Source organism: Pelecanus crispus, chromosome 3, assembly GCF_030463565.1.
Source record: "Pelecanus crispus isolate bPelCri1 chromosome 3, bPelCri1.pri, whole genome shotgun sequence".
NCBI lineage: Eukaryota > Metazoa > Chordata > Aves > Pelecaniformes > Pelecanidae > Pelecanus > Pelecanus crispus.
Window position 1 is genome coordinate 121,686,853 of NC_134645.1, and position 25,640 is coordinate 121,712,492.

The 25,640-nt window shown below is 47.0% G+C and overlaps 1 protein-coding gene across 18 annotated transcripts in view; it reads right to left on the bottom strand.

Annotated features, from left to right (window-relative positions):
• Positions 1–15,873: 15,873 nt before the first annotated feature.
• The window catches only part of PUM2 (pumilio RNA binding family member 2), an 80,173-nt gene continuing 70,406 nt past the window's right edge, over positions 15,874–25,640 (bottom strand). For 11 of the 18 annotated variants that reach the window (XM_075708344.1, XM_075708347.1, XM_075708357.1 and 8 more), the window contains 6 exons: positions 24,171–24,305; positions 23,808–23,945; positions 22,002–22,127; positions 20,910–21,031; positions 19,574–19,766; positions 15,874–18,833 (listed from right to left, as the gene is read on the bottom strand). In XM_075708344.1, the coding sequence (XP_075564459.1) occupies positions 18,702–18,833; positions 19,574–19,766; positions 20,910–21,031; positions 22,002–22,127; positions 23,808–23,945; positions 24,171–24,305 (846 nt within the window). In that variant the 3' untranslated portion in view covers positions 15,874–18,701. Of the gene's footprint in view, positions 18,834–19,573; positions 19,767–20,909; positions 21,032–21,824; positions 21,853–22,001; positions 22,128–23,807; positions 23,946–24,170; positions 24,306–25,640 lie in introns of those variants that run through there. The other 7 variants (XM_075708354.1, XM_075708358.1, XM_075708353.1 and 4 more) reach the window with 2 other exon arrangements.

The window sequence follows — 25,640 nt, forward strand, 5'->3', positions numbered from 1 at the left end:
TGCAATTTTATCATTGACAGCACCTCCTCAGGAAAGGGGTCCTGTCTTCTCTCTCCCAAGAAGCTCCCTCCTCCCTGTAGCAGGCCCTACTAAAACCCCAGCTCCTTAGATGCCAGATGACACAGTGTGGAATGTTCCTCCTGGAGGCATTAGTATGGTTCTTGGATACAGGAGTGACTTCAAACAAGGTTAGGACAAAGTGCTACTACATAGGCCACCTGGAGACATCTAAGCGCTAGCAATGCAAAACACATACTTAAAATGGACCGATTTTGCTGCTAAATCAGCAGGCTACATTTCAGGTTAGTGCACTAGCTTAATTTTAGAAGGCTTACAGGTTTCTTGCACTTGCTGTAACTTGTCTTGGGTTGTTAGAGAGGATTGTTTAGTTTCCAGAAGTTTCAGTGCTGCCATTAAAAATGTTAGCTCTTCTAGCCACTTGAAACAGAGAGAAATCTGGAACAAGACTACAAGCTTGCACCAGAGCCCTCTTACACAACACAAACCAGAGGTTATTTGTCACTGCTCTAATCAGAGTTGACCAGATACAACAGAGTCACCATTTTACCGGGAGGTAGCCACCAGCAAATGAGCATTCAGATGGAGAAGCGCTGTTTATAGCGCTTCATAAATAATGTGACGCTGCCTTGCATGTACTATAGAAGAAAGTGCTTCCTTCTTATCCACTGCCTACATGTTTAATAAGCAAGCTGGACTACCTAATTTCTTCTAATTAGTTTATATTCACATAGGAATGACATCACCCTTGGAAAAAGGTTTTGCCTGCCCTGCTAAGCTTGTGTTAACCGCCAGCATGCACCTACACCAGATGAAACAACCAAAACCCCGTTTTCCCTCACGGTACAGGCTGGATTGTCCACCGCCCTCCTGCAGCAGGCTACACATCTTCGCCCAATTGGCTTCATGGCAGGGTTATACCATGTAAAAGCTTCCGTTTGAGAGAATAACCAGGTTAATCCATTAAGATGCTTCAGCCTTCTTATTTCAAAGAAATCAATGCCCCCATCGTAACAAAGGCGGCGATTACTCTCGTTTGAGCAATAAAGCATCACCTTGAAGAAGAATAGGAACCTCCCCAACCATTCCTATGGGTAAGAGTACTGAGAAAGAAAATAGCTATCATTTGGCCACTTTCTTGTTCCTGCTTATTACTTCTACGACAACATGCATGGACGAGTCAAGTCACGCAGGAGTAGCCAAGGGTCCACCGATGTGCCAGCAGCAGCGGCACGCTTTCTGATAATCAGACCGCCAAGAACCCAACACAACCATGCCAGCACCCACAGCACCGCGATCCGGCGCAGGCAAAGGACTGCGTAAGGTCACTCCGCTTTCTGTGCCCAACACAAGAGGTTTTCTGCCACTTGATGCAAAAGCACAATTATTGCAGATGGGTGGGAAAGGCAGCTTAGTCCGTGTCATGGACATTTCGACATGGGAAAAAGACCACGTGATCACCAGAAGGGAAACGGCCTCAGCACTGAGTCACCACAGAGAGCCCCGAGGACTTGCGCTCCTCCATGTGTTCACCCAGGAAACCCCTCGATCTGAAGGGTCATCCAGGCCTGCGTGTCTCTTACGCACAGGAAAACTCTAGACAAGCATTTACTTCATGTCCTTATCATTTCTGGTAAGGAACATTTGTCATAGGGAAATTTTAGAATCATAGAATCGTTTAGGTTGGAAAAGACCTTTAAGATCATCCAGTCCACCCATTAACCTACACTACCAAGTCTACTCTAAGCCAGTCAAGGGTAGACTAGACTAAACCATGTCCCCAAGTGCCACATCTACCCGTTTTTTGAACACTTCCAGGGATGGGGACTCCACCACCTAATTTTTATCCAAATGCACTACAGAGGCTGCAAATTAACTGCAGTTTTACCGCTTTATTCAGCGGAAAACTTACTCAGAAGCTCTGAGCAGAGCCCTCTCCCCGTGAAGCAGGGTTGAGCACGCTCACGTGCTTGTCATTTTTAGCCGTCTCACGACTACTCACTACTAGGCGGGCTAGCAGGGTACGTGTCCAGATCTACAGGTAGAGCTCACAGGCAGCACGGCACAGCAAAACCGGAGGTGTTTTGAGCAGCTTAGATCCTGCCGTGCGCTCTGTTCTGCCACTCCTTATCCAGCTGCCGCCGTAGCTCATCTGCAGGCAAGTTTCAAATCAATTACTCCCTTTCAGAAAGAAAAAAGCGCCAGTTTCGACTTTGATGGTCCTGCCTGCCGAGACAAAGCCTCGCGTCCCACTTTTTCCCTTCGAACGCATCCAGAGAAGACTCGGCGAGCGACGCGCACGCAGGCCTGGCCCGCACCGCAGGGGGAGGGGAGGGCGACCCGGGCTCTGTGCGCCTCGAGGGGTGGCTCACGGACGCCTGCCCCACGCTCGCCAGCCCCAGACCGGGGTCGGGGGAGGCCCGCAGCGGGGCGCAGGCCCGGGGCGCCGCGCAGGCCCGGAGCGGGGCGCAGGCCCGGAGCGGGGCGCCGAGCAGGCCGCGCCTGGGGGTGCCGGGGCCGGGGCGCCGCGCCGGGCCCCTGCCCGCGGGTGACATCTGGCGGCGGCTGCTGCGCGCAGCGGAGCGCGCCAGGGCCCAGGGCCGCCCGCCGGGCCGCTCCCCCGCGCCGGGGCTCCGGGACAGCGGCAGCGCTGCCGCCCCACGGCAGCGTCCCCGCCTTCGGGAGCGGCGCGGAGCTGAGCGGGGACAACGCCGCCGGCCACGGCGCCCTGCCCAGGCGGCTCCGGTGGGCTGGGGGCAGCGGCGGGGCGCCGCGACGGCGAACGGGGCCGCTCTCCCGGGGCCGCGACGGCGAACGGGGCCGCGACGGCTCTCCCGGGGCCGGGGCGGCTCTCCCGGGGCCGGGGCGGCTCTCCCGGGGCCGCTCTCCGAACGGGGCGGCCCTCCCGCGGCCGCGGGCGAGCCGGGGGACTCGTGCGCCGAGCGGGCCACCAGGATTTTTGGTTTAGTGGCCAGAAAGAAAAGGCGTCCGGGCGTAGCCTCTGCCGGCCGAAGGCTCTCCGGGCACAAAGGCGGTCGGGGAGCAGCCGACCCCGAGCCCCCTCCGGCGCCGGGCTCTGCCACGGGCACGGCAAGAGCAGCCCCGTTTCGGAAGTCACCCGTGACGGCGGAGCGCGGGGCAGGGCTCCCCGGCCGCCGCTCAGCCACAAAGGAGCACATGCGAGCGCTCGCCCGAAATCACCGCTCGCTCCCCTCCGGGGCGCACCGCGCCGGGGGAGGCCGCCAGCACGCCCCCCCCCCCCCCGCCCCGGCGGGGGCACCGGGCAGCGCCGCCCGCCCCGCAGCGCGCCGGGGCGGAGCCGCCGCAGGTCGGGAGCCGCCGCAGCGGGTCTGGTTTGAATTAGGGCTGCCGGGGCGGCCCGGGCTGGAGCCCGCCGCCCGCACAAAGGGCCACCGAAGCCCTCCTGGCAGGGCAGCGCTCCCCTGCCATCACCTGCGGAACGGGGGAGCCCGCAGCCCCCCCCCCCCCCCCAGCCCGGCCCGGGCCCCGCCGCCCCACGTGCGCCGCCCCCCGCCCCCGCGGGCTCACCGGGACAGCAGCCTGGAAGCACAGGGCCACCAGCCACACGGCCACCACGGTTATCATCCTCCCTCCTCGCCGGGCCTCGGGAGCGCACAGCCTGCCCCTTCTTCCCGCGGTCCCCTCCGTCGCTCTTGCCTCGCTCCTCTTAGCGTTCCTTTCAGTAGCTGCCGGTTCTCCCCTTTTCTATTTTTGGGTTTTTGGGGTTTTTTTTTCCTTTTTTTCCCCCCCCCTCCCACTTCACAAGCCGCCGAACCAGCCTCCCAGCAGCGATCTGCGGCGGCGAGGAGTTGAACTCTGTCTTTTAATGAACCCACTGCAACAACCTTCACCTTACGGCCACCCCCCGGCCGGCCCCGCCTCCGCTCCCCTCCCTCCCCTCCCCTCCCCTCGGCTCCCCGGCCCGGCCGGCCCCGCCGCCCGCCCCCGCTTCCTGCGCCGCGGTACCTGCGCCGCCGCCCCCCGCCCCGCGCCGCCGCTTCCCTCCCATCGCATTCCCAGATTTCCTCTGCGGCAGCGGCGTTCCTCCCGCCGAGCTTCCTTCCTTCTCGCTAAAAATAATAAGTAATATCGTAATAATGGTGTTAGAAGCTCTCTTCCTTCCCTTCCCTTCCCTTCCCCGCGCGGGACAGTCGCGGGGGCGCGCTGCCGTCTCCGCTTCCCCCGGCGCCGCTCCGGGGCGAGGGGAGGGAGCGCTCCCCGGGCTCCCCGCTCCCCGCCAGCGGGGCTTTCTCCCCGAAAAAACAAGGGCTGGGGTCCTCCCTGCTGCCCGCCGACCCCCGGGGCTGCCCCTCCCCCGCCCCCCCCCGTCCGCCCGTGCCTTCGTCGCATCCGATTTTCTGCTCGGAACAGGTTTTCTGGCAGCGTAAAACGCTGCGAGAGGTCCGTCGCAAGAAGCGCCGCTTTGAAAGAAGCGCCCTCCTGCAAATCGCCCCTTCTTCTCGAGTTAAAAGCAACTTTATCGCTCCTCAGCGCTGCTGCGGGTCGGGCTTCGCGCATCTCGCCGTAGACGGCAAAAACGACGCAGGCAACCATCCTGCAAAAAATGCACCACGGGCTGAATTTTATTACCCTGCTTACAGGGTCAGGGCTGGAGTTCCTGTTTGCTTCCAGTCGATTCAGTTGTCTTTTGTGTTTTTTTTTTTTTTTTTCCCCTCGCGTGTGTGTGCCAGCTCATGTTGAACTGTTGGCTATAAAGAATGCAACTGAATATGTGTGCAAACATTATAAAAAAAAAAAAAAAAGAAGGCAGTTCTTAAGAATTAATACTGCTGTTGGGAGCCACAGGAGCGCACGCTGGCTGCGTGGCCAACAGGCACCGCATGCCCACGGAGCGGCGGGATGGACGAGGGCTGTGGCCAAGCCTGCGGGCACGGGGCTGTGCCGCCCCAGGACTGCTCGTGGGGCAGCGGTACCTGCCCCATCCCATTTGGGATACCCCAAAAAGACCCATAACCGGTGCTTCCTGGTCACTCAGGAGGCTTTCGGTGGGTGTTGGCCCAGGATCCCTTCCCACAGCTGTGGCCCAAAGGCTTAATAGACCTAATTAGATATTCAATGTGGCTAAAACTGTTGTGATTTTATCACGTGTCTTTAATTAGCTTGCTTTCTTTCCCTCTCTCTTAAATTACTCATGCAGCCTCCTCATGATGACTCCTACCACGCTGTCTTTCCCTCAGATGAGCCATGGCTGCCATGTTCTTCTCCCCACGATGGGGCTGGCGGGGAGAAGATGGCACCCATGGGGCCCCACAGCCAAGATGGCTGCTGGCGCATGCGGCGGCCAGGCGGAACGGCGAGGCGGGGCGAGGAAAGGACGCAAAATAAAACTTATAGGGGCATGTGGGTGCCTGGCGGGTGGCTGTGCCGGAGCAGCAGCTCTCGGGTGGGAAGGCAGGCTGCCGCTGAGGGATGGGAGAGAGCGGCCTTTCCGAGCCACGTCTTGAACCTGACACAAGCAGGACATTGGAGATGAGACTTTTGGGATGGGGCTCAGGACAGAGATGCTTGGTGCTGGGGCCTGCAGAGCGAGAACATCACCTGGGCTTGGTGGGCAGCTTCTGATGTGCAGCTGCAATGGGAAACTGGGAAGTGCACGCCGGGCGTCTCCTCGGCCGATTTCAGCGTTGCAGAGGCTGGTTTGGCCAGGGCTGCGCCTGATGCTGGACCCTCGCAGCCACGGAGAAGCGAGGAAACACCTCCACGAGGGCTGCTCCCGGGAGCGGCGGCAAGGCGCCGGCGGGGTTGCGCGACGTATGGTTTTCATGCACGCGTGGGCGCATGTGTGTTCGGGGAGACGGTAGATGGAACAGTGCTGTGGTACTTCTCGCTGCATTTGCTAGAAAACATTCAGAGCTTGATCGGGATGTTCCAGTCAGGATCTGTGAATGGGGCAAGGGAAGAACAATGCTGCGTTGGGAAGCCAAGTGTTTTCAGTGACATTCCCGTGCCCTCTGCTTGATCACTGAAGCATGCTAAGTATTGTGGTTTCAGTCAAAAGAGCTCCATGCTGAAAAGCCAGATGAGACTTGTATGGAAAAGAGTTTCTTGGCAGCCCTGAGCTCAGGGGATGATAGGAGTTGGTTGCCTCTGCCCAGTACAGTGGAGCTGTGGGGATTTCCCAGAACTGGATCAAGGGCTTCCAGCAGTGTAGCCCAATTGAACTCGGCCTCCCCGGGGATAAGGGGCTGGTTTGAACTGTGTCCTGCCATGGGAAGAGGGGAAACACAGGCGGGGGAGGAATCCAGCCCGCTGCTTCCACTACCACCAGAGGCAAGGAGGGGAGCAGGGATGGCGACTGTTGCTTTTGGGCAACCGCCACCATTCTTCCCTGCGTTGTGCAGCAGAAGCCATCGTTCCTTATCCCCTAAAGAATGCGAGCATCCCACGGCAGCAGGAGCTGCCTGCCAGCTTTCCAGGTGTCGGACCTACCCACAGTAGTGTGTGAGGATGCAGCCACTGTCACCGTGTGTCCTCACCTCGTGTTGGCCCACCGGCAGCGGTGGAGCCTGCAGAGCAGATGACTGCCTCTTCTCCTGGAGTCTGGTGCCATGTGTCCTTGGGTGGTTTATTAATGGACTGTGACCAGATGGGGTGGGGTTAGAAACAGCTGATTCTGTTCCAAGTTCCTTAACAAGGGCTGGATCGTACCTGTGACATCGAGCTGGATAGGTTCACACGTCACATCTCAGTGACTTCACCGGTTGACAAACTTGTTTGAGGATGTTACAGCCTGACACCTTGGGATGGAGAAGGGAGTATATTCCCTAATATGCAGTGGGAGGTTAGAGTATATGCAAATACTGAGATTGCTTTAAGGGTACAGGCAGTTGCCTGCCTACTGGGGTCATGGAGTTGACAGCTCACTGCTAATGGGTGCTATCTCTGGTTGGCTTCAGATGGTTGGCTTCCCCGCTAATGATTGCCTGTTTCTCAGTTGTTGCTTTTGTGCCAGAGAGAAAACTCTTTTTCTTCTCCTATTTGGTAGCTCAGTTAACTAAAGGAGGATTCTAAGAACAGGAAACCCACAGCTCCTCACGAGTTTCACTTCTTTCAGCTATAACGTGTAGATGAGGCTTTGAGTCAAAGCCCTGAATGTGTGTGGTGATCGCTGAACAGGACAGAGAGGAAAGAAGGTGCCTTCATGGGGCAGTTACAGGATGTTAAACACGTTCAGTTAAATGTGTTCAGATTGAGCCTGCCCCAGAAACCAGTTGGAGTGAGGTAGGAGATGCACCCAAAACAAGTGATGGTGTCCGGTAAGGGCTTGAAGTGCTGGCACTGACGTTCCCTTCGGTGTCTGGGTTTTTCCAGCAGATGATGCCTCAGGACGGTGAGCTGGCAACGAGAGGTCTTGGTCAGTGGCCTAAAAGCTGGGGATGGAAGAGGAAGGATTGTTTGTTCTGAGAGGGCTGGGAGGAGGTTGGGGCAGTGTGGCTGGTGGTCTGTTTGGGGACTGTGGAGACCAGGAAGCTTTGCAAAGTTTCATTCCTGGCTAGCCTGGAGCTTCTCTACTCCTTCCCCTTTAAAGTCCCTCTGGCCGGTGTTTCTATTACCCATGGCTCACACAACATCCTCCTCTTTCTAACTCCATGCAGTAACAAAAGAGCAATCTGCCCATTCCTTAAATCAATACCGAGTGTAAGAACAAGTCTGCAGAGGAAGCAGCCTGGACCTTCAACCCTGCATTACCAAAACTTGTCTGCCAGCGTGCAACATTTGGCATCCAGTCGCTGCGTTGGCTCATCTTCTGGGAGCCCAGACATTGCGGTCCCTGATTTTTTTTTTGTCCAGGGTGGTGGCACTGAATACACTTAACTCTCTTCCTGCCTCTTCCCATGCCTTGGCGATTCCTGTGCAGTTTGTTTTGGATGTCCTTTTGCACTGATGTAGAAATAATTGATTCTGACCCTTTCAAATGCCAGCTGTGATTTATAGCAGGATCACCTGAACCCACCCAGTATGCTTGCACAGTGATATCTGATTTTGCTTGTTCTGTCCGGCCGCCTTTGCAGTGAGTCAGACATCTCTGAGCAACTCCATCTGCCTCCTGCCTTTCACTCCCAGGAAGTGAGAGACCAAAGGAGGCTCCCCTCTGGCCCCCCCCGCAAGGCATGGAGTGTGAAGTTAGCCTGAGGGGATGTCTGCTCTGATCTCCTTTCTTCTCCCCCATGTAATGCTCTGATGGAAGGGATGACCTTGCTTATTTGGACAAGAATAAGCCTTCTTGCAAAAACTCCAAGGGGTTTTTTTCAGCCTAAACAATGCAATGTTTAATGGTCCAAGTGTCAGTGTAGCTGCAGTGTTGGCTTTATAGATACCAACTGAATCAACTTGGCTGCCTCTCCCAAGAATTTAGTGGGTTTTTTTTCTTCTCCATCTCCTTTCCCTGTGTCCTGCTAACAAGAACTTCTGGGTGGACACTGAAAACTACATATAAACGTGTCTGTGCCACTACTTTAGCAGAGCTTCCTTTGGCAAAAGCCCAGCTGGCAGTAGCATGACACTTTTGTGATTGTTTTTGTAAACAGCTGTAATAAAACCAGCTGCGTTTCTTTGATGCTGCATGTGAGGACCTTGTAGGATCCTGCACGCTCCTGACAGAGAGCCTCAGAACTGGATTTTGGGGGCTGGTGCATCAAAATCTACAGAGGGGTTTCCCATTAGCCTCCATGGGGTTTGGCTGAAGTACGTGGATGTTGCCCACAAGAAAAGACTGATTCGCTCTCTCTTAATGAGGTCTTTTGCTATAATAGTGCCTGGTGCTTTCACTGTTCAACAATTTTGGCCCACCAGTCTCAGGGCTTGTGGACTAGGCAGGTATTTCTCAATGCACTCACCTGAATAACCACCTTTTTTTTTGTTTCTTTCCTTGCCCAGGGAGACACTCTCCTGCATTTCTGTGATTCACTTACCCATGTGGTTAACTCAGGACAACTCGCTTGCAGCGACTGGCACTGATTTGCAGTGCGTGATCCCTCAACCTCTGTGGCCCTAAATGATTTGAGCACAGAATGGGGTTTGCGCTGGTGTGAAAATGAGCGCAGAGAGAAGGTTATCATGATTCCCGGGAGCATACAGACGGGCTGCTGCTGCTGCTGCTGGAGCTTTGGAGAGGAGAGAAGCGGCACGGGGAGGACAGCCCGCCTATCTCCATGGCATCCCCTGCCTGGTACCTGCTGCCTTTCCCTCTGGCAGCCAGGATGGCTCTTCCAGGGGGGTTTCCATTGATCCTGCGGTCCCATGAGGGAGAGGAGCTTTCTTCAGACCAGGACTCGCAGGTTGGATGCCTGAGCTGCAAACCCTCTGACCGTGGATGAGAAATTGGGCCCTTCATAGCTGCCTGCCATCCTGCAAAATAGGGGCTGTGATACTTAGCACCTTTTTAGTGCCTCAATGACTGCCGTGAGAATAAAAATATGTCTAGTTTTAATCCTACAGCTGGCTCTGGCAGGGCCACAGAGACGCATTATTTCCCTGGGAGAGGTGGGGACTCCAGGTCAAATGAGGTATAATCTCTTATCAAAGGACTCCTGTATTTTCTCTGTGTATTCCTTTACTGTCCTCGTTGGTGACAGAGGCTCCTGGATGCTCGAATCATTAGCATAAAACTTCAATAAAAGTTCTCCTTGTGGGATGTGGTGCCTGTTTCTCTCTGACCATACCAAATCTACAATGTACTCTTGAAGCTGGCTGTCAGTTTTTGCATAAACCAGTACTGTACTGCTGGTTAAAAAGTTCCAAATGAAGGAGAAAACTAAAGAGTTTTAACCAAAATATAGAAGTATTCAGTCCACATGAAGCATGTTAACTGTATGCTTCAACACTGTCACTTTTAAACAGCCAGGTGACTTGGGTTAGGTGTTTGTGCTACACGGAGAATTTGAGTAAGCACGTATAGCTCCAGGAATTCTGCCAAAGCAGGTTTAATACTCCTACGTATGCAAAAAAGCTGTGGTCTTGGAAGAAGCAGATGCTGTAGCAGAGCAGTCATGAGAGCAGGGTTAGGCTGCATCAGAGGTTTTAGTTCAATTTTAGTAACTGTTAGAACAGACAACATTTGCAGCATTGGGAAAAACACTGTCGGGTTTTGGGTTTGGTTTTTTTTTCATAAAGCTGGTGTGATCTGGACGCCAGGCTCACTAAGAGTCTCCGAGGAATGCTGCTGTTGGGCTAACTTCAGGTTTTATCATTTACTCCTTCTATCAATCGTGACTATGTGTGCATTTGATATGATATAACATACAGGTTTTCTTCCCGATTAACCAAAAGGATGCATCTTGCTGTAATTATCATCCTTCATTTAGCATTTTGAGGTCACTTACCCGTTTCCGCAGATACCGGCTGCGTGTGCAGTCACTCCACTGCCGTATCCCTCCAGGCGGTACAAGTGTCTCTCAGCCCTTGCTGTCATAGCGTTGATTCACCCATTGATTCCCCACCCATCCTGTCTCATCCTTCACCCTGGACCTTCTCACGCATTCATTAGGAGAACGCCTTTTCCCAGCGCCTGTTGTCACCCCACCTGGGAGTGGGGTTGGTGTAACCCCTACGCCAGGTATGTTGGTGCTCCTGTGCCACAGGGATGGAGCTGGTGCAAGGCTGGAGCAGAGACCAAGGTGTGCTTGGGCTGCCTGCCCACCAGCACGTGCTACTGGCCACCAACCACCACCACGGGAACTTCTGCCCGGGTGGGAGGCAGGGTGCACGGCCAGAGGGAGGAGAGCGGGGGGGCACGGGGGGGGCCATGCATGGGTGCAGAACTGGAAGAAAGGGGGGGAGCAAGGGCAGTAACCCCATTGGGCTGTGGGGTGGGTTTCTGCAGTGCTGACCTAGGTGTCTGGGGGGAAGAGAGCACCTACATGTCTGGGGGTGGGGGGGAGAGCTGGGGTTTTACCTTGGGTTTAAGCTTTGTTTGGCATGTGTGCATGCTGCCTGCCCCACTCTGAGCAGCACTAACTCTGGCATGGTGAACACAGATATTCTAGTTGCTTATTTTTTCCCTTTCTTTTTGTTTCCTTTTTGAAGTTTGATTTCTTTTTAGGTGATTGTGCAGTTAGCTACTATTTTTTAAAGATACCACTGGGTTCCCAAGGTCCTCCTTCTCCCTCCCCCTTCCCCTTCTCCCAGTATTTATAATCAAAAAAGTCATTATGGGTGTTTATTACCTGGTGGTTACAGTAGCTTTGAGCGTGTGTGTGTGGATGTGTACGCTTTGTTTCTCCATCTCTCATCCCGTCCTATTCTGCAATATAAAGCTGTTCTCACTCCCACACCCAACAAACCCTTTGGGCCTGTTCCTGCCTTCTCTTCCCTCCCTCCCCCTCTTAACCACTGATTTATAAGAAGATCCTTATTGGTTTCTGGTACCTTTCAGGTGAAGAGACCCATTGTCTGTATGAAGGTGTCCAGTGCCATCTTAGATGTGCTCTGGAGTGGAAGCCAGAGGCCAGGCTGAGGCAAGCTCCTAGGGGATGTTCGCCTGCCCTGTCCCGGTGTCTTGGATGCTCAAGGGTCTCTCACATGGCACCAGATACCTCAGTAGGCGACAGGTTCCCGGTGCATGTGTCTGCATGGAAGTGTCTACACCGAAACAGAAGTGGTTTTAAGCTGGGATGGTGTCTCCCCCATAGCCTTGCTGATGGAGCGTAGCTGCGCGACCCTTGTGGGAGCATCCCTTCTCGAAGTGGATAGCGGGAGCCATGCAGCACTTCACAGGAGTGTAGAGTGGGTGACCTCTAATGCCCTGATCAGATCTCTGGGCTTTTGGTTCCCCCCGTGTGGAAGGGGTGGCACATGGGGCAGGGCTGGATGAGAGCCCCTTTCCCAGCAGGATGCTAGCTCGTATGACTCCCAAACTGGGATGAATAATCAAACCCTGGTTCTCATGAGACACATGACGTTTCAAGGAAACAGGAGACATCATGTGAATTTTGGAATACTTAAGATAGTCAGTTTTCAAACAAAAAGGCTTTTTAAGAGCCAAATGACACAGTTGAATGAGATCAGTGTATAGCCTGGAGCTCTGACAGGGGTGAAGTCCGCTCCACTTCATGCAGGGAGTTGGAATTGACTCTGTGGCTTGCATTGAGTTTGTCCGTCCTCAGCTCTTCAGCCCAGCTCCAGCCCTCTGTAATCCTTGCTTGACGAGGAAATGCTCTGATTGTTTTACCAGCCTCTGGAAGCCAGTTTATAAACAAAGGTGTGGAGCAGGGAACAGCACTGAGGCAGACCCACTGAGCCCAACGGAGAAGCAACCGAGCTGAACCCTTCCCCAAGATCCTGGCTTGTACGAGCAGATGGTCTCCTGAAACCTCTCCTCCTGGATGGATCCTGGGGCAGGGCGAGGACTGCAAATACTTTCTGATGCTGTATTTCAGCTCTCTTACAGAAAGGGAGATAAGGATTGTATAGGGGAGGAAAGAGAGGTCTTCGTTCCCACGAGGGCACCTCTAACTTCTGGTTCTGCTGAGGTAGACAAGGAATAGGGTGCCTGTATTTTTGCTCACGGGAGAATATAGCTGTGAATGTGCTGTCGTGATCTCCCTTGGTGGCCAGGCCGGCTGGTCCTTTCTGCCACCACCTTCCCGTGTGTTGCCCTTGCCGTAACACTCCCCTTTCTTGCAGTTTCCACTGGCCCTCAGTAAGCAGTTGTACATCTTACTTTTATTTTGGGACCTACATTAAGTGAAATCTGAAATGGCTCTGCTTCCGTAACACTGTGAAAAGCCCTTTGACAGGAGCAGACTGGTCTTGCAGCCTGAGAGGGCACAGCAAACTTGACCTGTAAGGAGAGGGACCTCAGCAGGCCTGGCCAATTCCTCACCTGTCCCCACCGGTGACATTCCTCTGCAGTGGCCGAGTACCACGGCAGCTCCCCGCTGCTGTGGATACGATCTGCAGCCAGCAACCCAAGCGAGCGTTTGTGAAACCGTAGCGTGTGAACCCGCCTTGCGATCAGCAGCCAAGCAGGCTGCGTTCCTTCAACAGCCTCCACCACCTGAGCACTGCTGCGCTGGGGAAGGGTTCTCTCCCTCCCTGCCCCCCTTGGCTTGGCTGGGAAAAGATCCGGCAGCGGAGCTGGGGAAGGGCTGCGGTGCTGTGCAGCTGCCAGGAAACCTGAACCCTCCAGGCAGGTCTTAAGCTCAAGCGAAGCTCGGAAGGGCTGCTCAGCTCAGCGTAGGAAGGGGTTTCTCCCTGTCCTACGGTCCAGTACATCAGCTGTGTCATCTGCAACGTGCCCCTGACTCTTGTTTGCAGATCTAGATACGTTCGGGCCAGGTAGGTCCCGCGCAAGCAGAGGAGAAAGAGGCAGAAGGCCTCTTGTGCCCAGCGTACTAACGCTGCTGAGAGGGAGAACATTTTATTCCCATGTTTGTTCTTGCTAACGAAACGAAGAGGGTCCTTAGAGTAGGTCTTCCCACATTTCAGCTGCTATATAAAAAGCCTCTGGAGTGTTTCCAGTTTGTTAATGGTGGGGGAATGCTGCTCCCAAGATATATTTTGCATTAAGTGAGTCTGGGAGAATCGAGGTGGAGACAAGGATCTGGAGAGCAGAACCTACTCACTCCCACCTGTGTGCTTTAGGAGTCATGCTCCATCTTGTGCCATTTGTGATGCAAGGAATGGTTCAAGCTGTGCTAAAAGCCCAGCCCAGATTCAGGAGCAGAAATTGAACCCACCCAGCTCCTGTGGTTAGGACATACTCCTGTGAAGTGAGGGAGGTGGGTTCAAACCCCTGAGGCTGATAAAGGGAACTAATTCAAGCATCTCATTTGCTGGGCAAGTTCCCTAACCACAGAGCTAGCATGCAGAAGGAACAGGCTTCGTCCAAAAGGCTGATGGAGGAAACACTCCTGCAGCACCTCGCTGAGGAGCACCAACAGTTCGGTTAAACCCGTAAGCTTGGTCTTCCCTACTGGCTGTCTGCCCCCGATGCAGGGCGGTAGCTTCCCGATAGCCTCTATGGTCTGGAGCTTAACACGTAACGTTGGGTTTTGGTTCACTCTCTTGGATAAAGCAGTTGCCTCCTTTCTGTAGCATGGGCACCACACTAGCAGGGAAAAGCCCATGTACCATGTTGGCTCTGGAGTGCTATCAACACTTGATGGACATCCTTCCATCCTTTCCATGTTGGAGGAGGTGACCTATGGTTGGTCTTTCCCCGATAACGGCGCTGGTTTCTAACCCCTTCTGGTGATGGAGTGGGGAGGCCTGGGCTGCTCTGCCACCCAGGAGGGCTGGCACCCCAGGCTCGTTCTGCAGCATTGCTCTTCCTGGGCGGCAGGATCTACATTTGCTAAGTTCTCCCAAACCTCTCTAGCCCAATTCTGCACACTAGCCCTTGAGGAACCAAGCAGAGCCCTGAGAGGGATATGCTAGCCCTGACAGGAACCAAGTTTCCCTGTCCCCAAAGCAAGAGGTGGTTGAAACAGCAATCTTTGGGCACAGAAAGTGTCTCCAACCACAGGAAATACTTCAAATTGAAACTCTTCAGGCAGAGTAAAGCGTTGCCCGTAGCACACACTCATCAAAACACCAGTGTCGCCCATGGACTAACGGGACCTTGGGATCGCTTCAAGTGCTACCAGCAGCTTGGTAAGACGGGAACCTTGTGTTCAGCTGACAGACGCTCCCACCCCATTGCGGGCTGGGGACAGGGCTGGGACAGCTGAGATCAGAGAGATACAGCACGTGGCTTTTCCCTTTCCTTCCTCGAGCAGCAACGCAGAACTACGTCAACAGCAACACTACTGAACGAAGCTACTGAACGATCTGCCGCTCTCGGGATACGCGACGACCAGCCACTGCGCTCTGTATAAAATTCAGCATCAGAGCACTGCGGCCGACCTGACTGCAACCATTCAGTAGCAAACTGCTTTTCTGGAGAGTTAGCATTGGGTTTTCTCCTCAGGCACGTGACCTACGTACAAGTTGCAATTTTAATGACCACTCACTAGATCTTAAAATGCTTTTGCAATTGTTCTCTCAGCTTTACTTCCCTGAACAACATGGTGGGAGGAGTTGTCACCTCACTGTTTACCGATTTTCCTAGTTACTAGTATGTTGAACATCAAACACTCTCACAGAACAAAACTGACTGACAGATCAACCTAATTACCATGCTACTATGCACCGAGTCACGAGCACCTCTTCAAATGCCTGTTCCTTACAGCAGAGGGAAGAAGGGCGACTAAATCAGTTTCTGAATCTCCATCAGCACTCTAAAACATCTAGACATTATGCCCCCAGAAACCTCAATCCTGCCCATACTCTGATGAAAAAATATCAGTGGATCTAGCAGTCAGCGATGGCGGTAGTAGCATTATGGCTGTTCTGTCCATAAGGGGCCACTTAGGCGAGTTCTTTTAACACCAAAAAGCAGACCCACGCCCCTGCGGTTAAAGAGACCAGTTTGCTCCACCCCTTAAGCTAAAAAATAGTCCTTTGAAAAGATCCTGGGCAGTAACAGAAACGAGTGTGGATCCAGTGATGCCACAGAAGCTAACAATCCTAGCCCTCTCAAATGCTCCAGATCTCATCCTGGGTCCAGTGGTGTATGCAGAAACTGTCGTCAGGCTGTAGCCTTAACCATACATCGGTAAAGATTTCCCATACGACAGCATGGTTTGGCTGCTCAGAACTGGCCTCTGGAAACTTAATGGTCAAATACAGGGTTCTTCAACAATGGACTGATTCCCATCAGATCACTAGAAACGAGCACCTTTTCAAAGCTGAGCCCCGCAGCAGACAAGTCACGTAACCGAGAACATAAAGAATGGCTGGTTTCCTACAGGAAAAACACAAGACCAGACGTATTTCACACAGTGTTATTCACACATTTTCATTTTGATTTTTTACAGTATATACATGTGAACATTACATTATTCAATATGAGCCACCTGGAGTCAAACCTAATCAAACTGGTCCATAATTATAATCTATATCAAAAAGCGATACTTGAGCAAAAAGTCTAGTGGTTCTACCCAAAGCCTAAATTACTTGAAAGGAAAACCAGTGATTTTCATGTTCCTGGATAGAATTTGTGCAAAATGATTTTAGGAGAGCAAGTGGAAGATTATGTTCAAGATACTGAAAGCACTAAGGACTGTTTAAATTCAACCATGGCATGAGTGCTACAGGGACAAAGTACTGGGACATTATCATTTCTGCCAGTTCTACCTGGACATCCCCGAAAGCATAACTTGCTGTCTTACACGTTGACGAGAACGTCGGCTCTGTGGGTTGTAAGACACAGCATTTGTACACAGGGTAAAAATAGTCACGGAGGAGAATTAATGTGTCCAAGAAAGTGGGTCAGAAGTCATCCTTTGTGTGACTACAGGAAAGCTTTGGCTGCAATGACAGGGCTTGTACCTCTGGAGAGGAATTTTGTGAACTGCCATGCAAAAACTACTTGGCAATTAGAATTGTGCTTACTAAAAATAATTAGGCCTACTACATCACTTAATGCAGGCACTAAATGACAGATTCAGAAACTGGAAGTCGGCCAGAACACACGTTGCCATTTGCCTATTAATGAGTTAACGCTACCATTAAAAAAAGTAGCGCTTCAGATGTATGCTTTAATAAGATTTATGTAAACCTGATATAAACAGTAATACAACAGGATTCCTTATACAAGTTTATACCACTACCATTTTCTTTCCTCATGATCAGACCCCCACCATAACAGCTTTTATTTGATCAATGCTCAAGACACTGCTTTCAAACTAACTTGTTGATCAAAACTTTAGGTTAAGCCATCCAAATGAATGTTTTACACAAAATACTTACTTCAACAACATACAAAGCACTTTCTTTATCTTTCAGAAACTGAATATACAAAGTAAGCTTTTTCCAAAATATTTCCATAGGCAAAGGATTAAAAAGGATTTTAATTATACACATATGGTCACAATTCTGCCTTAAAAAGATCATTGGGAAATGTACATAAGGCCGCTTGTAAATGTACATCATCTTAATGTTACTGTTACAATGTCATATGTCCAGAGAAAAAAATTGACAGTATCATACATATTTGCTTTATGCTGGGAGAAGGCTATTCAAAAATACAGTACTCTTCTGTACAAAAAAATCATGCCACATTTATTAAGATGGAAGAAGCATTGGTTTCTGTGATAACCAAATATTTCAGTCCGTTTCTTACTATGCTTATTATCCCGACTTAAAATTTGAACAGATTGATTTCCCAAAGTGTCCATATTAACAGAATCAACAGCTATGTTATAAACAAAACATAATGTTTCTCACAATAGATAAAAAGAAAGCCAGTTCATATTTCTGAAACCATATAAAGATAGAATTTAAAAAAATCACTCTTGATTTGCTGAAATAAATTTACATTATACAACACTATATGCCAGGGGGGGAAAAGGGAGTGGGGATATGAATATACACTAAAATGCAAATTTTCATCCCAAAAAGGGGTAAAACAAATTACATTTACAGCATGAAGGTTTACAAATGTACATCTGTACAACCAAGGTAAGCATCACTACTAAATTAGCAAGGCTTGTAATAAACATCGAAACGAGAGATTTGTTTTCAAACTGTAAACTTACACCTATTAACTACACGTATACAATGCATATATTTATAGGAAGCAAAAAAGCTATCTGAATATTTAATCAATCATGCTTAAATGTTGAGCTATCAAGTTTACTTTTCAGTGGCCCCTTTTCTCTTCGTCAATACCTATTTTTTGCATCTACAGTGAGAAAGCAAAATAAATGCTCAACACTTTCAAATCCTTACAATTCTATATGCAAAATAAAAAAATACAAATCTCTACCCTTCCTGCGTTGTAAAACTGACTGTAAGGTTAATACAGGGTTCACTCCTTTTCCAACAGTGTACTTTACTGAGTGGTGAAGTACCACCATCATTTTAATCCCTCTGCCTTGTACAACAATTAAATATATAAGTATATACAGCACTTTTATTTTTAATACATCGCTAGAGAAAACCTTAGGGCACCATTTTAAAAAACCTGTATCCACAGCAAGTGATGAAAGCTAATCTTTTAAAATTTCCATTGTTTTGTTATTCCCTACTTTAATTTACTGTGCCCTGTTTATTATTTGGATAGTACGTTGTGAACCACCAAAATACAACTTAACTTTTCAACGTGTTAAATAATGTTTATGCAGCTGATCAATTTTAATCTGGTATAAAAGACTTCACACAAAAGGGAAAAATAAGGATTAATTCTATATACAACTCTATAAACCTGTTGTGCTATGATGCTGGGTAGACCTACCAGATTGCAAGCCAGTGTATTAAAAGAATACTGTACTTTTTCCCTTTAAAAACTATTTCAGTGACTTTACAAGGTAAAAATTTACAAAATATGTGACAGCTATTTTGATACAATTACATCATATACAGGCATTCTGTGCTTTGCCAGCCATCCAATCTGATAGGTCTCCGGATCAGGGCTGGAGATATTTTTTTCTTTTTTTTTTTAATAATTCACTCCCCAAAAATATACACAAGAATAAAAATTTTACAAATGGATGAACAAAGTCAATAAATAGATTTAAAAAAATGAGAACATTTATAGTTAAGTTGTATGTTTTGATCATTCACAATTCAGTTTTTCTTCCATTTCTTTTTGTCTTTTACAGCATCCCATTTGGTGGTCCACCAATTGGCCCCAGATCAGCACTGTTCTTCAGGTAATACTTTTCCAACTTGGCCAGAATGTGTTTGCCATAGGTGTATTTACGCAGAGTTGTGATGTGGGGTCGAATCTGTAAGAAGAAACTCGTTATTTCCCCCCCCCCCCTCAAATACTTTAAGTATGGGCTACTACACTTCAAAAATACTACGCTGAAAAAATGTCAGAAGCCTGTATTTCAAAATTTTGGAAGTTTCTGGGAAGATGTAAAATTGGTGATTTTGATTTGCCAAACAACTGACGTACCTGTGGCAGGAAAAGGGAGGTAGCCCCGTGGCAGGAGTGCCCTGTCGGTGACTGGGGGAAGCAGAGCTCAGCAGGAATACAGCGGGCCCTGCGCTAAACAGCCTAGAGCAATTACATCAACAGCACTTTTGTCCATGTCTGCATATTCTTAAGTAGAAAATGTGCCCGTATGTTAGGAAGTGTGGGAATCTCTTTTGGGGGAACTGCAGAATGGATTTATACCAGCAACCAGCAAATAAAAAAAGAAACCTGTGTTTCTTCTGTTATATTAATAAATATGACAGAGAATACATTTTTATATTAAAAGTATTCTCCCAGAAAAGCTGGCACAAAGAGAGGATATGAAATACAACTTTTGAAACTTTTCTGTAGATTTACATTTTTAGCTCAGTGCTCAGAGACCTGAACGTATTCTGCTTTATCAGGCTCCACTGAATTTAATGTTTATGCATCAAGTTCTAGATTACAGAACTAGCGAGCTTTACATCTAGAGGGAAAGGTATTCCAGCAGAAAAATTAGTATAAATAACGTTTTCCGAACCAATAAAACTATACAAAAATATATACCTTGTGCATTATTATCTTCCGCTGGGCAGGTTCAGCCATGTCAATCATCTTCTGAACAACATAGTTGGCATACTGGTCCTTCATCATGGTGTATAAGGCACTGTGAGGACCATCATTCTGGCAACAGACCTCATCAATAAGTAAAGCTCTTTCAGCACGAGAAGCGTGAGTTACACATTTTTCTACCACATTGCTGAAAAATAAGGCAAATGCATTCTGTGACTTAAGATGTGACATTCTTTTAAGTAGCAATTTTAAATTCATCTGAACAGTTCAAGTGTCTTACACCACTAAAGAGCGCACTGTATATGCATCAAGTCCTGATTTCCAAATCTTTAGTCTGTAGTGGTCAAGGAAGTTAAAGGGTTACACACACCCACTCATATAAAAAAAAAGTAATTTTCTGATACTTATTACTTCGTAGGTGATATTTTCCACTGGACCTACAGTGGATATACTGGACCTCAGGTTGCAGATGTATTCTAGTACATCTATTTTGGTTGTGGGTTCTTTTAAGACACAACAGAGAAAGCCAGATACGAGGCTTTTTTGAATAAAGGTGCTTTTCAGGAGCATGCCTAGATCGGAGATACTGTCAAATATTTCTTTTTGTAGAGGAAGTCTCTGACCTTCCAGATATCTCAGAAGCTGGAAAGACCATCAGTGCTTTTAAGACAGCAAAGTGATTCTGGTCCTAAGTTTGTGCTTTAGAAATTAAGCAAATTCCAAGGAGAGCATTATGAACAGTTCTATTTAGGCAAAGAAAAATAAAATCCAGATAAACTTGCTAGTTTGCGTATAATCAACTTCTAAAACAAATGCCCCCATAATGTCACAGTGCATTTGTACTTAACATTGATGACAAGGTTAGCCTCACTAAATCATCCGGGATGAATTCTGAGGTGAACCACCACTTTCAAGGCTAACCTTTTTATACTTGTAAATTGCTTGGCTGGACTGATAGAGTCAGGAGGTCCCAGCTTATCACCATTAGCGTATCAAGCAAGTTCTAGGAGAGCTTTTCACCTGGCTCTGGGGATCCTTACAGGGAGACTTGGAACCCATTCCCTGCACTTTTACAAGGTGAACAAAAACCATCCCCATAAACCCGTGGAATCTTCTTTGTTTTGCTACAGAACAGCATTTCCCCTTTTCCTTCCCCAAATCTAGTATAAAATACCACTGCCGTTAATCTCTATAAAAATAGGAGATGTCAGGAGGCAAGTTAAGACAACAGAAAAAACCCTATCCTTTCCTTTTCGTAATACAATAAATAAATCCAATACTACAACTTAGGAAAGTAGTGAACCTTTAATATATGAAGGCTGTGCAATACCTGGCAAATTTATGCTGACTCAGAGCTAGAACTTTTCCTCTTATTTCTGAAACTATTTTACTCTTGTCTTCAGGACGACCGTGCTCCAGTACATGTTGAATAACGTAATTTCCGTACTGATCCTGAAAATAAGATGACTTCAATTTTCTTTTGTGTTCATACCAAGTAATCCATACAGCTTTTGTATATTTCTATAAACTTTCAAATTACTATTTGCACAGATATAAGGAAAAATACGATAATGTCAACATTATAGAAACAAAATGATGTAAGAAATATTGCATCAAGAATTACTTAATGGCCCACAAAATTTACAGGCAAAAATGTAAATAATCTGTAAAAAAAGCATTTTGCTAGAGTACCTTTTATCCTCTTAAAGAAAGAAGTCCTCAAAATTAAGATCATCATTCTTTAACAGCCATAATATCTCCCTGAACTCTGGTTCCCCAAGACAGTTATGTTTTAACTAGAGACTTGTATATACAAGAAACCACTGAGAAAAACTAGACTGGGAATATGTAGCAAAAGGCAATTCTTGCCTTTTTACGTGTGGAAATTCCTACTGAACACTGAGTCCCTTCCAGTATTTTAAACTGATTCAGTTTCAAAGCCATTTGTAGCACTCATTTTGTTTGTCTGAGACCAAGACAGGGAATCGTGTTGTATAAGGTCTTTTGCCTTCTTTTAGAAAATAAGCCCTTTTTGTCTAACAATATGCAATGTGTATTTTTGACAATGTTTTTGTGTTTAGGCATTATTAGAAGTTATCTGAAGGACACTTGAATGAACCAAGATACACTACAAAAAGGCAATCTTTGCAATAAAAAAAATATACTAATTCTGTGCATTTACAATGTATATTTGAAGCTACAGTCAAAAGTGTAAGAAAAAGGCTTTTTATATCTTCTTTGCCTCCCAACTTCCAAATTCATTTTCATTAAAACTATGGAAGGAAAGAAAAACAAAAAAAATCAATGTCTACAAAACTGAAGAGGCAATGCATTTAAACTATTTCTTAAACTAAGAAATAGGAATAAATTATGTCAATAAAAAGCTCTAAAATGCATTAAAAAAATGAACATACGCACTAACCTGCACTAGCTGTTCTGTGTGTTGATGCAGTTCTTCTAAGATTGGCAAAGTCTGCTCAGCAGTACAGTGTTCCAGAATACGCTGAATTACTCTACAACCATATGGATGAGTTGAAAGTACAAATACCTTAAAATAGGATTGCAAACTGAAGTTAAACCAACCGGAGTTTACAGATATAGTAATATTACCATGTTCGACATGGAATTGAATATGCCAACTACTTCTATTAAAAAAAAAGTTTTGCCTGCCGATGTCAGATTTCCATCTCCAGCAGAAGTCCGGAAAAGATGAAAATCCATTTTTTCGTGTGTCAAGGACTCCAGTAATTATACAATTAACAACCCAAGTTTCCATTACAATGTTTCTAGCCTACTTAGCTGCAAAGGAAAGCCTGTAAGTATGACCCTCAGTTAAGCACTGTTCACCTTTCGAGCCTTCCTTTTAACTTCATACTTCATTTTCAAATTTTAAGATTTTGACATTTATAAAAAAGGAGTTCAGTTATTGTGGCTGATTTTCACTAACTTCACATTCCAGCATATACAACAGGCTCCCTGTTACAGATACAAAGTTTGTAAATAAGTATTCAAAACATATAGTCAAAATCTTGCTTATTCCTTTTGCTTGCTTCTCCAGAAGCCAGGTTTGTGTTTCAGGGATTAATTCAGAAGGTTTAAGAGTCAGTGTTGGTCAGAAGTGAACACAGAATCTTGTCCGATTAGACATAGATCCAAACGATGCAGGCAGGTGAAAAAGATACATATTGTTACATGACATGACTAAAGTGTGGTATTTTTCATTTGCCACTTCAGATTAGCTAGTATTTTTTATACATAATTACTTGGAGCTGAGGATGGATGTCCAGTAAATAAACAGAGTCATTTTAGTCAAGGGGCTCTATTTTCCGTTTAGAAACTGCATCTCGTCTATCCCCATACACGCCTTTTGATGTAAAAAGACCCGACCCTGGAAACCTTGGTATGCCATTTACTACTATGTAAAACAATACCTCAGGTATTGCGGTTGTGTAAAATGTGAGAGAAGGATATTGTAGATTTTGTTAAGAAATACATTTGGCCATCCATTAAAGTAAAATCTAGTAACACAGCCAAGTTAGTAAGATTTTTACAATTCTTCTTGAGACTATAAAAGTACACGTTTGTCTCAGAGTATTAAAATCTTATTTAGCTGCAGCATATTCTCTAGCCTGCAGCACAGTATCAATCTTATATTAATAACTTTTTTGGAAACAAAACAAAAACCCCAACCTTAAACAAACAAATACTGCCTCCCTTCACTTCACACTAGCCCATACGTAGGGAACAGATTAGTGTATTTCTTCAAAGTATTTCCTTAATGATAGACATTAATTGGGAAACACTGAAAGACAGACTTGCAACATAAGCAACAGAAGAAGAAAATGGAAATTTTAATGAAAAATATAGGCTAAAGAGCAGATACTTTATTATTACATCAAAAATGGCAGCGTTAGAAGTTAGAAAGGAAATCTGAAATGGCATATCACAAAACTCAAACAGAAAGCCTGGCCTTACACCAAATACCTCTATTGGTATTTATAATACATCCAAACAGGTCTTTCTAGAGTCTCATCTCCAAGAGATTCATCTTTTTTACAGCATGTTAACTGTCTCTTCAACAGCTTTTCCATTTTATCATCCCTTTTTTATCCTACTTAAAACAAGCTGACTGCAAAGTGTTCAACACTGTCTTGTATATGGAAATGATGGAAAAAGATCTGCAAATCAAAGCAATCCTACAGAAGAGGAAATGAACTGTTGACACTACCTGTCCTTTGAATGCATCAATGATGAACTGGAGCGACTGGGGTTGAACGCACTCAATACATTTTTGTACAACATGGTTTCCATTTTGATCTTTCACACATTTCAGAACATGACCATCCAACTCTTTCACCATTTCATTCTGAAAAAAAAAAAAAAGATTATCCTTGTCTTTACAATGATTCATCCTAACTGTCCAATTTTCACATTCACTGGCGGTTTACTTGTATACCTCAGCAATTCAATTTAAACAACTGGTTTAGTCCCTAGGGCATTTCATAATGAAAGGAATGATCAACAATTTAAGCAAGTAAAAAGATGGATGCAATAAAAAGAAATAAAATAAAAAAGTATTGCTCTAACTTACAATTACCTGCTGGTCAGGTGAGATTGACTCAAGTGCTTTCTGAATAACACGACAACCATACATCTGTAGGGCTAACGGCAGAACATGACCACGTATGCGTGTTGCTAGGGCTAACTTTTGATCCAAGCTTCCAAACTAAAAGAAAATAAATACGCTGTTAGCAAACGAAGACATATCTCAGCATGCTGAAATTTACATGTCAGACTAAGTACTTTTGTGATGTATTACAGGTTTACTGTGCACCTTGAATGATTTTTCCCTTTGTATTTTTGGTGGGTATATTTACCAGAAGCTTTTATATTCTAAATGCAACGTTTTGTAATATTCCACATTCCAGTCACATACCCGCTATCAAATGCATGACCTTGAAACACAACAGAAGAGATTGAAGTAGTTTATACTTGACTATCTGTAGGAATATTTAAGTGCAATAACCCACTTATTTAGACAAATTATACCAGGCAAATTAATTACAGGTTACTGTAACATATTAATTCAAATCAGATTTTCTCAGATATCTCAAATTTGTACATGTCAGTGTATCTTACATCTTGTATACAGTAAGCTAGCTGTAACGGGAGGGGCCGGGGGGAAAGATTTCAACCCCTGACGTATCTTCTCAGTAACTTCACGTGGCTTGAAGGATCATTCTTACCATAGGCACTTTGGGAAATCTCGAAATACTTGGGGTTTGTAGAGCAAAATCAGTATGTTTTTGTACACTGGCTGTATTAGAGTACACTACAACCAATGTTTTTCAGCAGTAGCTAATTCCCGCCCATATTATTCCCTCCACAGTGCTACTACAACCTTCTGTGCTGGTCCATGTTGAGCAGAGTAGAAGCCAGTCAAGCTTCATAATAATACACATAACCCTGTTCACAGATCCCCATGCAAGCTCCTGAGTTAGCATGGTACAAGAGACTACCCAGAAGTGATCACCTGGACAATCAGGTTGGTGGCACCAGCAATATTCATGCAGCACTGCTGAGAACTGTCAAACCCCACACCTGTAGTCACTTCAGACTCTGAAGAAAGCTCAAACAACTTTGCCTTCCTACTTAAAAAATGAACTAAGTCCCTTACTACACCCAAGGCCTAGTGCACTTGTTTCTTGAGAACTCTTCTGCAGAATTAAGGTGAAAACACTCATTGACAATGACTATCCATGTATCCCTCCAACCTAACATTATGGAAAAAAACCAGCAATTGGTGACCCTTGAGCAAGATCAAGATCTTACATACCATACGTCAGCCATGCTTTTCAGAAGATATTCTGATTTGTAAAAAAGAATATCAAGTAAAAAAAAAAAAAAAAAAAAAGCACATTGTTTCACAGATTACTCATTAAAAAGTACATTCCTGTTTACAGCAACTATCTTATTTCTTATTGGACATTTTCCAGCTTCATGTTCTATCCACCCAGGTATTTTGATATGGTCCTTGATTTAAAAGTACACTATGCTAGAT